The sequence below is a fragment of the Cygnus olor genome, chromosome 5 (assembly GCF_009769625.2).
Source record: "Cygnus olor isolate bCygOlo1 chromosome 5, bCygOlo1.pri.v2, whole genome shotgun sequence".
NCBI lineage: Eukaryota > Metazoa > Chordata > Aves > Anseriformes > Anatidae > Cygnus > Cygnus olor.
Genome location: NC_049173.1, coordinates 24514080 through 24526540, shown reverse-complemented (window position 1 = coordinate 24526540; position 12461 = coordinate 24514080). Strand labels below are relative to the sequence as shown.

Sequence of the window (12461 nt, the reverse complement as noted above, 5' to 3'; positions counted from 1 at the left end):
CCCCTGGCTCTTTTTGAGGTTTGCATGGGGGCGAGGGTGCCTCGCAGGGCCAGCCCGAGGTCCTCACCAATGCATCTCCCGTTCCTGGGCCGGTAGCCATCCGCACAGCTGACACACCTGTAGGAGCCCGGGGTATTCACACACTTCCCATTGGGGCAAGGGCTGGGATCCACGCACTCATTGATATCTGCCAAGAAACAAGATCTTTGCAGGCTCCTTCAGGATGTCCCCTGCAGTTGGAGCCTCAGAGTCCCACTCCGAGACAGGGGTGCCCAAGAGGAAGTGAGACAGGTTTGCCAGGGCTTGGGGAATGCTTCTCATAAGCACTAAGGATACTACACCCACACCTGAGGGCTGACAATCCAGCAGCAAAAATCGCTGCCAGAGGATGTTGCCAGGCCAGGAATGTGCACGGGCACAGAAAGGGATCAGCAAAGCAGGGCTGCTTTGCCATTGACTTTCATAACTATGATTAGGATACAGCCTCCAGCTCAGGAAGTCCTTAAGGCACGTGCTTCCTGGAGGCCGTGCAGGGGTAGCAGCATTCTGTGCATACCCTGTTCCCCTTATTGTCCCCTAAAATATGCTCCTACTCTCTGCTGGAGACGAGCTACTGAGGGAAAAGGGATCTTTGATCAGGCACATCATGCGTTCACAAGGTCAAGTGCTCCGAAGGGCCCCAGTCATGCCAAGTGAGAGGGATGTCGTTGGGACAGGTGGCCTCAGCCTCTGCAGCCTGCTCTCCCCACAGACCGCTTGTCAGCACAGGGATCTGGTGACAGAGTCAAGCTGGCACTAAAATGTATGGGCACCACCTCCCAGAGAGGAAAGCTGGCACTAGGTTGGCCCCAGTGTGCCAAGGGGGCTGTCCCTGGGGAAGTGGGAGAGGATGTTAGGAGAAATCTCCCCTAGAGCCCAGGAAAGCCTGTCCCTCCTGCAGGGAGAGGAGGGGACAGGCAGCCATCAGGGGAGGCACAGGGCAGACAAACATGGGTGGATCTGTCCTCTGATCCAGGAGGAACAACCCCTCAGCGAGGAGAGGTATTCAGCTCTGCACAGAGGGAAACAGGCAGCAGCAAGCTTCACCTTCACACTGTCCTCGGGGCCTCATGGCAAAGCCCTCCTTGCACTCGCAGCGGTATGAGCCGGGGGTGTTGACGCATCGCTGTCCTGGGCAGGTAGAGGGCTGTTCACACTCATCTTGATCTGGCAACACAGAAGGAGACAAGTCCTGAAGCCTTCCCCCTCCAGAGCTGGGTGCAGATTTGCTGCTCCACCTACTGAAGTCTGCCCATCCCAGGACCACCCCCCACCACCATGAAGCAGTGGTCAGTGTACGCATGTGTGCATGCACATGAGAGAGCACAAGGGAGGGAGAATGGGGAGACCCTGGGGAGGTGGCAGCACGGTGCCAGGAGACCACCACTTACCCTGACAGCTCTGCTTGCTCTCCGAGACAACCAGGGTGTACCCAGAGTAGCAGAGGCACAAATAGGAGCCCACGCTGTTGACACAGTGACCTTTTCCAGCACAAGGATCCTGCAGGCACTCGTCTTCATCTGTGCTCAGGCAAGGAGGGAAGACAGGCTGTCAGCACCAGCAGCTCCTGCCGCTCCCCCACCAGCCCCACAGTGCACCGGGTGGGCAGGGCTCAGCAGAGATGCCAGAAAGCCTGCCCCAACAGCCTGAAGGACCAAAGGGTCTACTGACACGTGGCAGGGAGGCCCTGCTCTTCCAACCTGCCCTGAGCATAAGGGCTGGGGGAGCTGGTCCCAGCAGGAGTCCCCCACCCCAAGGCTCCTCTGGCCCTGCTCGCCCTCCTCGCCCCTCACCTCAGAGGAGGTGCTGACCTACCGATGCAGCGGAGATGGCTGGGGTGCAACGCATAGCCTGGGTGGCACAAGCAGCTGTATCCGTCTGGGGTGAGCACACAAGCACCAGCTCCGCAGGCGAGAGGTGAAGAGGCACAGCCACTGGCCCCTGGGTGGAGAGAGCACAGGGCTGGGGGCTGCACCAGTCCCCTGCAGTGCTCAGCCCCACACAGGGGAGGTGATAAAGTTGGCCAGCCTCATGCGTGCCAGAGGTCTTGGAGGATGGGGCCGTCTTTTGGGGTGAGAGCAGAGCCCCCTGCCCTGCTGAGCAGGGTGCAGACAGCAGGGGGGCAGCAGGGCATAGGAGAAGGCAGCAGCATCGCCCCCCCACCCCATCCCAGGGCCGGACCAACCCCAGACAAAAGGCTATTGAGGGAGGCACATTCCTCAGCAAGGTGCCTCTGCCAGCCCTGCTCCCAAAGGTGCTCCAGCCCCAGGCGGAGGACCAGGGCCGAGCTCCCAGACGCTTAGGCAGCCCTGGAACAGCAGCCCTCTTGTTTTCTGCGCGGTAAACAAGCCGCCCCAGCAGCCACATGCCGCCCCTTCCACCCTGCTTCCCGGTGACTCAGCTCACGCCGGCGCGTGACCCCCCTGGCCTGGCGTTGGCTGCCCGGCAGATGAGCTGCAGGCAGGGAAGGGCCTGGAGAACCAAGTGCTTCGCTCCCAGACAGGGTCTTCCTTGGACATCCCTGCTCCCGGCTGGCCTCCCCTGGCTGGGACACGCCAGCGGGGCTGGGACACGCCATCAGGGCTGGGATGGCAATCCCGGGTGTTAAGTGGGAAAAGAAGAGAGCTGGGAAGGGAGAGAGCTCTGGCACGGAGCTTAGGACATAATTTCCCTGCAGTGGCAGGCAGGGGAGGGACACGCACCTGAGCCCTGGGCAGGCATCTGTGTCGGAGCAGCATCAGCCCAGGTGGTGGTGGGGCCAGGCTGGGGAGGAGCACGCCGGGACTCCTCTTCCTCTGCTGAGGGGAGCAATGAGGAAGGAGAGGTGAGCTCCAGCCCCTGGTCCCAGGTACAAGTGTCCACCCAAAGCCCACCAGTGCTGGGTGTCCCAGTGCCCACATCCCTGGGACAGCCAGGGTGGGGCAGCAGGGTGGCTGCAGAAACCTCGTCATCTTATTTAACCTCCTCCGCTCACTCCCTGCAGAGCCAGCGTGGCCTGTTGGCGAAGTAACACCTCCTGCACCCCTGCAGCCGCCCATCAGTCACCCTGGCATGGCCAGGAGCCCATCCTGCCCGGTGCTATCTCTGAGTGCGATGGCATCTCAAAGCCATCACACTCTCCTTGCTGCCCCTTCCCCTTCAGCACCGCTCCCACCTTGCCTTCCCACCAGCCAGGTGCTCACCTCTGCGCGTGGCGGGCTCTGGGGTGGCACCAGCAGCAACCTGAGGGACAGAAACACAAGGCTGCCCTTAACCACTTGTATGTAACTGAGATGCCGTGTCCCATGCCCACCCAAGGGGACATCTGAGCACAACCTGTCTCTCCACTCTGAGGAACTTTCCATAAGAAAGAAAAGAGGCAGCTAAGCAACAGCAGTCCCATTTCAGCTCTGCTTCAAATTCAAAAGCTTTGGAAACTTTGGTTCAAATATCTGCCCTGACCTGAGATTTTCCTGTGTCCTTGGGAAAGGACAGTCCATGTCTAGTGACAATGGCAGTGTGCTGTCCCCTCTCTTAGAGAAGCCACAAGTATATTCAGGGGCTATTGGGGTGGGGGGGCACAGAGGCACTGAGGTGAGATATAACCCAGCCTCTAATGATGGCCGGGATCAAGAGACACAGTTTTCAAGTCAGGCTCATAATAATGAAGCCCATCTGCGGGAGAGCCTGGCAGAGAATCGGTCCCCAGATGGCTCCACTGGTGGAGTCCTGTGTCCCCAGCTGCAGCCAGGCTGGTCTGGCAGCAGGGAGTGAGTGCTTCGTCCCTCAGCCGGAGCTGCTACCCCAGCCCTGGTGAACTGGAGGTCACAGGCCATGAACTAACGCCGCAGAGCCCGCAGCTCCTGCCGGTATGAGCTAACAGCCTCTTAGCAAGGGCTGGGCAGGCACCTGGCACAGAGCCTCCAGCCACTGCAACACAGCCAGGGGGATAGGCTGCGCAGCTACTTGCTCACTTGCTGCTGCCTCTGACCACATTTCAAAACTCCCCATCACCTGTTTGTTTGTATGATCCTGCCACATTTGGCAAGACAAACCTTACTCACCTGACCAGCAAGAGAAACGTCACCTGGAAAGGGAAACAGTGCACGGTGAGTGGAGACAAGGCAGGCAGGCACCCTCCTCCAACCCTGGCAGCTCTAACCTCATCCCATGTCTAAGACACTGCCTCACAGTACTTCATTCTCCCCTGTAAGAGCTTGTTCCCAAAGCTAACAGCCCCGGACTCTTTTGGCACTTCACAGCCCCCCGGAGCTTTCACCCCAGCAGCTGCTGGCACAAGCAGTCAGTCACACTTCTCCCCAGCTGTACTGGACAAAAGCTGAAGGAGTGCAGTGCCAGGGCTCCCACGCAGAGCTGAGGTCCCACGGGAGGCAGCCTGGCCAGCCAGCACCAACTGCAAAGATGCAGTCTTGGGAGCCTGAAGCACTCAACCTCTCCTCCAAAGGCCTGAGGAGGTTGTGTCTCATGCCCCAGGAACACTGCAGGGCTGAAGGACACCTTGCATATTCAAACATATGTAGAAAGCCCACATCAGCCACAAGATGACCCATGGGGACACGGTAGGACCTGGGAATTGCCCTCCCCTGTCAGGGACCCAGATGGAGCAGCTTTAACCTCACACTACCCTCTCCTGCCGTGATGCCAGGGTCGGGTAATGCCTGCAGGATGCTTCCGCGCAAGCTGTCCTGCAGCTGCTGTCTCCTTGCTGTCCAGTCTAACGTCCAGTTGCTGCTCTCCCTTTGCTCTTCCAGGCTGAGGGGCAGCTCTTCTGCTTCTGCCTTCCTCATGGACAGGCGGATATCAGAGCTGGAGTAGGTGTAGCCATGTCCTGCTGGGCAAATCTCCTTGAAGGCTTCTGTAAGGGAAAATCAAATCAGAGCTTTAGAGGTTGATGCAGGGATCACAGGCAGATGTGCCTACAGTACCCAGGCATGATGGTGGGACGTGTGGAGCAAAGAGTGAAAATGGACAGGTGTCTGTGAACACAGCTACCGCTTTCTCCCATCCAATCATTTTCTGGAGATTTCTAAGGGTTAACTCATGACAGAAACACATCTTGGCTGCAGTGGGTGGATGCATCAAGCAGAAGATATTTTCAACAGCTGCTGGCTGGTACTCCTGGACCCCAAAACCTAAATCTCTCCCCCAGGTCAGTACTGCTAGGAAGGGGTCACGCCACGAGAAGGTTCAGTCTGAGTGAGGGAGCAGAGAAAAGCGACCCCCTGGCACCCAGGCACTGAACACTTCGCACATCACTCAAGGTGCTCTACACAAACCACCAGAAGATTTTTCCCAGCCCTGAGGATTTCTGTGCCTTTCCCTCCCCATCCTACCCCACGCTGAGACATGCTGAACTCACCCCCACTCCAGCAGCAGATGTGAGGGAAGCCGAGCGAGACAAAAGGGCTGCCAAGCAAAGTCAGGCACAGACGTGGCTGTGCTCTCCCTCCAGAGCCGTGGTTTCCCGGTCTCACCTGAGCCGGGCACGGGGCACTCCTCGCAGTTCTTGCCCCAGCCCTTGCCGACGCGGCTGCAGCAGCAGATCTGCTGGGTGATTCGGTGCGAGAGGGGGAAGGAGCACACGCCTCCGGCCGCCGAGCGGTAACACAGCCCCTGCTCCATCGACACCGCTTTGTCCGCTGAAACGCAATGGCAGGGTCAGTGCCTGAGGTCCAGCCCTGCGTCTACCAAAGAGGGATCTGAGGGCACTCAGCCACATGGGACTTTCTCTGCCCGTGCCTCCCAGCCTGTCCTGAGGCCTGCCCCATCCTCTCCCTGGAGCACCCCTGAAGGCACATTCCCTCCAGGCTCCACCATGAACGAGAGCAGGAGGCCATGAGATGCCCAGGGACGACAATCATGCATGAGGAGCAGCAGAGTGCCTGTATAGGCACGCAGCCCTGCACCCACCCCCACGTGCAAGAGGCACAAAGCATGCTGCAGCCCCACCGAGCTGCGGGGTCCTGCTCAGATCCTGCCCCTCCCCGTGCTGTGGTTCCCCTGGAGCACTTACAGATGCAGTGGCTGCGGGAGGGGTCCAACATGGTGCCAGGCCTGCAGGTGCAGCGGAAGCTGCCGCGGGTGTTCAGACATTCGGCGTCTTTGCACAAGCCCTGCATCAAGCATTCGTTGATATCTGCAGGGAAGAGGGAGCACTGGCTTGGCTGACAGCCCCTGGCCGTGTGGCTGCCTGGTGCCCAGGAGCACTGGGTGCGGGAAGGGCTGCGAGGCGGAGAGGAGCTGCCTCTCCCCTTTTGCTGCCCAGCCAAACCAGCCTCCAGAGCCTTGATGGTGCTTCAGAGTTGGAGGAATGAGGGAAGGGCACAGGGACTGGTGACCCATGTGGGTGCTGGCAGCACTCCGGCTGCTGAGAGAGCCCACTGCTAGGCGGAAAGTGGTGGACCAGGCTCTGGCTCATTGCTGTAGTCTTCTTCTGGGTTGTAGGTCATGCAAGAGGGAGGACACCAAGTTCAAACACTGCCTCTGCCCCTGACTCAGCAAGCAACGTCAGGCAGTCTTCAGAAGGGAGCTGGGCTTCTCCCAGGGAAACACCGTCAGTCTCATCCGTTTGGCCGGCAATAAAGCCTTTCCTACAGCACCACGCAGGAATGTATGAGCTAAGCTGGAGAAGATGGGGATTGGCAAAAGGTGCGTAAGGGGGGAGCCGAGAGCAGATCTCAGTGTGGAGGACAAAAAGGAAGCACTCCTCATGGATTGATCCAGCTTTATATCTTCGCTAAAGACCTTGGCCCAGAAAAGTAAGTGTGCTGATGAAATGTGCCGTCTCGGGAGGCACAAACAGTTCAGGAAGAGCTGGATGGGAGCATGGAGCGGCAGGAGCTGGATGAACCTCAGCAGCACTCCACTACAGATCTCATATGCTACAGGCTAAGAGGTTGGAGCTCACAGACCATGCTGCTGTAAGGAATGCCAACATGGTGCTAGGCAGCTTCATGCAAGCACTTCCCAAAGACCCAGGGCAGTCCTAACACCAGTACACAAGGCCTTGCTGAAACCTCATGTGCCTTCTAGAGACCGTCTCAAGGTGGAAGGGGTGCAGAGAAGAGCTGCTGGGACACTTGGAAGAACACTGCCTGACAGCAGCTAGGCACAGGAACAACTTTCCCCACTCTAGCTTATTCCTTGGAGCTGAGGCATCACTGCTTGGCAGAATTGGGGTGTCACACAGCCAGCCGTGACAGCTGGAGTTTAGACTTACTGACCAGAGAGGTCCTCTACAGACCTGTGCTCTTAAACTCCTCCGTTCATTCCACCACACACGGCTGAGGCACACAGGGGCCACGAAAACCAGGTCATGATGTTCAGCCAGTTGGAAGTACCAATGCCACAGGGATGTGCAACAGTCCAGGGAGGAACAGCATCTGTCTGCACTGATCTAGAGCCGGCCTTTATGCAGTTCCTGGGGCAGACCTTTCAGCAGAGGGTGGAGAACAATTCAATCCCCAGGTCTTCCTACGTGGGTTGCACAGACATCCCCTTGCATACCTCTTGACCACCCCAGACCCCAAGGAAGGACAGCTCTCAAGCTCTCTCTAGATAGACAAGTGTGAGCAAGTCCTGAGAGAATCTCCTACACTGACCAGAACTGGTGGCCTCAGAGCAGAAATCCCAACAGAGAGATAACAAAGCTCAGCAGGAAGGATCAACAGAGCACCCTGCATGGCAAGAAGACACCCTCTGAAAGGATCCACAGAGACTTTATGTCCTGGAAGATGCAGGCAAACTGTGCATAGCAGTGGTGCTGTCCCTTGCAGCTCTGGGACGAGGGGGTGGCTGTGACAGTACTGTGACAAGCGGTGTTTTCCTGCTTGGTGCCAAGCACAGGTTCACAACAAAAAAGCAGTGGCCAGACCCCAGATGAGCTGGGGACCCCACTCGGAGAGGAGGCTCGGGCTGTGTGGCTGATCTCTGTCCCTCCCTGGCACCACTCAGGGCCGTGTCACGCCAACACACCAAGGGGATGAGGTGCTTGGGCTCCACATAAGCAAAGGGATTGAAGGGATTAGAGTAATGAGAGCACAAAACAAACAAGCACCAAGGGCTGCGCTTTGTGAGCTTAATTTAAACCAGGGCCACACGCTGGCCTCAGTCCAGCCCCTCTTTTCCACTGGCAGCAGAAGACCCACCCACAGTGGAAATGTCCGGGGGGAGCAGAGGCAGGCAGGCGCTTTCGGTGCCACACACTCCTGCCCCTGCAGCCGGCCAGAGCTGATGCTGACCCACAAAAAGAGGCCTCAGGCACCATGAAATGAGGTTCATAAGCAGTCTCGGCTGCTTCCTCCCACCCCACACAAGCCTGCCGGTGCTCCTGAGGAACAACCATGCTGGGTCAGGCAGCCTGTGGTTTACACCAGTGTGTGGTGAGGAGAAAGGACCTGAGTTGGCAACAGACGCTGAGGTGCAGGTGTGTGTGTGACTGACCCCATGGACCCCAGCCCACAGACTCCTTTGCCCCGTGTCTAGTAACCACATTACTCCTGCAGTGCCCCCCTTCTGTCTGTCCCTGAGGCACTGGGAGGTTCTCGCTAGCGAGAGGCCAGCCCGTGCTGTCCTCCCCGACAGCCATGGGCACGAAGCCTGCAGGCTGCTGTTAGTGCAGACCAGGCCATGCTGCGGCTCCCAGCCCCTGCTGCTCTGTCTGGAGAACGTCTCCTGGGGCCCGGAGGGATTGAGGGGGCCCACGCCAACAGGTGCTGGGTCTTCCAGCCCCTCTCAGCTCAGACTCGTTACAGCCTTGTTCCTGCTCAATGGGATGCGGCAAGGCAAGGCAAGGAATTCTCGCAGAGATGAGCCATTTGTGCCTCTGCTGGAAGGCACCAGAGACAACCCTCAGTGTCCATGCAGAACAGCACAGAGCGGGCTCTTGCCAGGGCCCTCCTCCAGTGGCTCAGCCCGCGAAGCCAGAACCCAGCACAAAGGCTGTTGAGCTCCTCTCCTCCAAGCCAATGGCCTGGGGAACCAGCAGCTCTCATTCAGCCCCTTGGCTCTGCTCCTACCTGGGCTGGCAAGAGAAGGTCCTGTGTGGCCTCTCCCGCAGTCTGTCATCCAAATCGCTCACTCTGGACCTGAGCTGAGGTGCTGGGCTTCCAGACACATGTCCCACAGCAACAGCAGGGATCGGAAAAGCACCTCAAGGCAGCAGACTGCAGAGCAGTGCTTCTCCAGCCTGGCTTACAAAGGAACACGCAGATGCACACGTCTCTGGTTCAGGGGTTTTTCTGTGTGGAGACCTTCCTAGCCAACTCCACATTGCCATTGCTCGTCAGCGTGCTGAGCCTCACCCTGCTCCAGAGGGGACGCAGATCCAGGGCAGCGCCGCAGGTCCCAGCTCACTGACATCAGTGGTTCCAGCTGCTCTGCTCCTCAGGCTCCTATTGAGCATCCCCGGGTGGCTCCTCACACCCATGGCACTGCCCATGGCCACACAAGGGGTGAGAGCTGAGCACCACGGAGAAAGAAGCTGTTGTGCTGTTGAAAGTTCTCCCCCAGGACAATGGGGGGAGGTTGAATCATTAATTAAGTAAGCATGGTGGAAAGTCCCAGCTACGCGAGATGAGTCATTAGATTGCCAGCCCTGGGTTTGCATGGCCAGGGCCCAGGCTCCCTGCTGCATCTTCTAGATGACACCTCGCAGCTTATCGTGAATCACAGGAAGGGAACCATAAAATTCCGCTGTACTCAGAGCACGGAAAACACAAACACTGTGCCAAAGGATGCCAAATGAGTGTGAACCAGACAGAAAAGTGGAGGGATGGTGCCGTCCCCGCATGGAGCCAAGGGACTGTGAGAGTGAGAAATGGATAGGCCCCAACAGCGCCAGGCAGGCAAGGCAGCCTGGCTGCCTGCACGAGTGACACACTCAGAACAGAGGAATCCACTTTTATGGCACTCTCCCTCTTAAAAAATAAGCAAATGAACAAGCAGTCAGCCTTCCAAAACAGTTTTCAGGCAACAGAACTGCTGTTGCTTCAGACTACAGGAGAAGAGCTGTGCGCTCACACTTGGCAGAGCCCCTTGCTGTGTGCACAGCAGGAACTGGGGTCAGCATCCCAACAGCAGGAGCTAACAGGTGAGCATTCTCATGCTGGCCTAGCTCTGAGCTGACTGCATACAGGCTGAGTCATGTAGGTCAGTGTAACCTGGTTTTTCGTTGTCGGGTTTTTTTTTTTTTTCAATGTTTGATGGAAACACAGCGATTTTTTGTAGATCTGTGTCAGGCAAGTTACACAAGTTATAGATAATTACATCTCTGCCTGACAGTGGATGTGGGAAGGAGAGAGAGGGATGAAAGCAGCATCCTTACCTTGGCAGTGGCTCCGATTCAGCCTTTTGTACCCCTGGGGACACTCCACCTGTCCGTTCTCCACCACAGGGTGTGCTGGGAAGAAAGCAAACACTGAGGGACATAGGCAGCAGAGCCACCCACCAGGGTCATACCTTCTCCTCCGCCCTCCTTGCAGAAGGGACAGGAGGTGTGCCTTGGGCAAGCCTGTGATGATGCCCAGGGCAGAGGGAGAGGTGGACGCAGCCACATTTCCCAAATGGTGGCTTCTGCTGCTTGGCAGGTGCCACTCTGGTGGCTCAGAGGTGTTGCCTGTGCTTCATTATCCATCCCTCTGCCACCTCAGCTCCTCCCTGGCCAGCTCGGAGAGCCAAGTGGCACATGACAAGGGGGATCAGAGCAGAAGAAATGACAGAGGTCCACAATAAGATGCTGAAATAACAGGCCAGGGCCTGTTTATTATATTTTCCCTCTTTTTTTTTTTTTTTCTTCCTGCCCCAGTCAGTCTCACCAAAAGAGATAAAATAGCTTTGTGGGTTTCAAAATGGCCTATAACCTGCACAATTAAATCTCTCCCAAATTTTTCAAGGCGAATAAAACGTGGCCAATAAATATAAAGAAAGTCAAAGTTAGGCATTGCATTTTGGAGCAAGGGAAAGGGAATCTGGGAGGTGAAGGGTTGAGGAGTGAGTAAGCCTGGGGTGGGGTAGAAAGAAGGGTGCTTTGTCTAGGGATGGGATTTTCCCAGGGCGGGGTCTCTTTTTAACATTATTCTGGACCATATGAATGGAAACGAGGAGTGTGTGTAAGAGCTCAGTGACTGTCCAGCCGTATTCCCACCACCCAAACTCCTCCTGCCTAACATCAGCAGAACACACTGGCGTCATAAATGGAAAGCCCTTGATGGCAACAGCCGTATCTAGAATCTGGCAGCTTCCTAACATGTTGCAGCTTTCAAGAACCAGGGACAAACAGACCATGCCTCAGGCAGGAGATGGGCGGAAAGAGCCTGCAGAGGTTAAGAAAACAAACAATGTGCTGGGGGCAGAAAACAGGGTTGTCCATAATCCTTTGTCCTGGATACTCTGCCCCTGTGATGCAGCTTGAAACCGTTCAAAGACACTTTAGCTTAGTAAAGAAATATATGGGAACAACAAGCCGTTCCCCACCCTTCAGCAGAGAGGAGAGGAGAAAGCCTAGGTTCCCCAGGTACATTAAATGAAGCTGCAAGGCTCTCTAGGTGCAGGAGATCCTCAGTGGCCAGATGAAGAAAAATCTATCTACTCACCCCTTTCAAGAGTTCAGCCATGGATTGTAGGCAGGAGGTGCATATAAATATCTGGATGTTAAGGGAGAGGGGGGTGCTGGTGATACTGGGAATCGCTGGGTTCACTTCCAACCTTCTGGGAAGGGAAAAACAACCTCTGGCGCCCCAGCGGGATTCCAGGTCCTCCCACACCGCAGCCTGTGGGCTCGGGGCTGCCGACAGGCATTAACTGTGCTTGGAAGCATCTGTCAGCCTCAGCACAATGTGATAACAGACGCTCAAATGAAGCAGCATCGTTATGCGCAAGCCCTCCGACGGGGAGCCAAGCACGCTGGAGATCAAACAGCGATGACATGTGTCAGAGCCCTGCTCTCTCTCCAGAAAGCTTTTTGCAGAGAAACGCAGCCTGTGCAGCATCCTTCAGCCAGATGCTGCTGGGGAGAAGGCAAGGCAGAAAACAGCGGCGATGGGGGTGAGCAGGCAGGTCTTGTCCCACCTCGGCACACCAACGTGAGTCTGCAGAAACCTGCAGCTCATTACCGCGGCAAATCAATTGCGAGGCTGTGGGTGAATGTCTTAATTTTGCAAAGAAACCCATGTTCCCTGGAAAGAACCGCTGTAATGTAACGTGAGCAGATCTCTCTGTACCAAGTGAAAGCAGGACAGTTTCTGAAGTACTGGATGGAGTCTGCTCTCTTTCTGCCAGGACGTGGCCACAAGGGAAGGCAGCGTGTGGCTGCAGGAGGATGCAAACTCTTAACTCCCAGCTTTGTACATGGTTACTCAGGCAGAGGGCCACTTCCTTCCATGAGTTCTGATCCTGCCGAACAGCAGAGGTGGCAAAACCCCTCC

The 12461-nt window shown here is 56.8% G+C and overlaps 1 protein-coding gene across 2 annotated transcripts in view; it reads right to left on the bottom strand.

Annotated features, from left to right (window-relative positions):
* LTBP2 (latent transforming growth factor beta binding protein 2) overlaps positions 1–12461 on the bottom strand; it is a 64843-nt gene that overhangs the window by 12546 nt on the left and 39836 nt on the right. The window contains exons 9-19 of one of the 2 annotated variants that reach the window (XM_040560156.1): positions 10364–10438; positions 6053–6175; positions 5514–5678; positions 4664–4894; positions 4083–4105; positions 3222–3261; positions 2742–2837; positions 1855–1980; positions 1431–1559; positions 1087–1206; positions 68–187 (exon numbers count right to left, since the gene is read on the bottom strand). In XM_040560156.1, coding sequence (XP_040416090.1) covers positions 68–187; positions 1087–1206; positions 1431–1559; positions 1855–1980; positions 2742–2837; positions 3222–3261; positions 4083–4105; positions 4664–4894; positions 5514–5678; positions 6053–6175; positions 10364–10438 — 1248 coding nt within the window. The remainder of the gene's footprint in view (positions 1–67; positions 188–1086; positions 1207–1430; positions 1560–1854; positions 1981–2741; positions 2838–3221; positions 3262–4082; positions 4106–4663; positions 4895–5513; positions 5679–6052; positions 6176–10363; positions 10439–12461) is intronic. The other variant, XM_040560157.1, reaches the window with a different exon arrangement.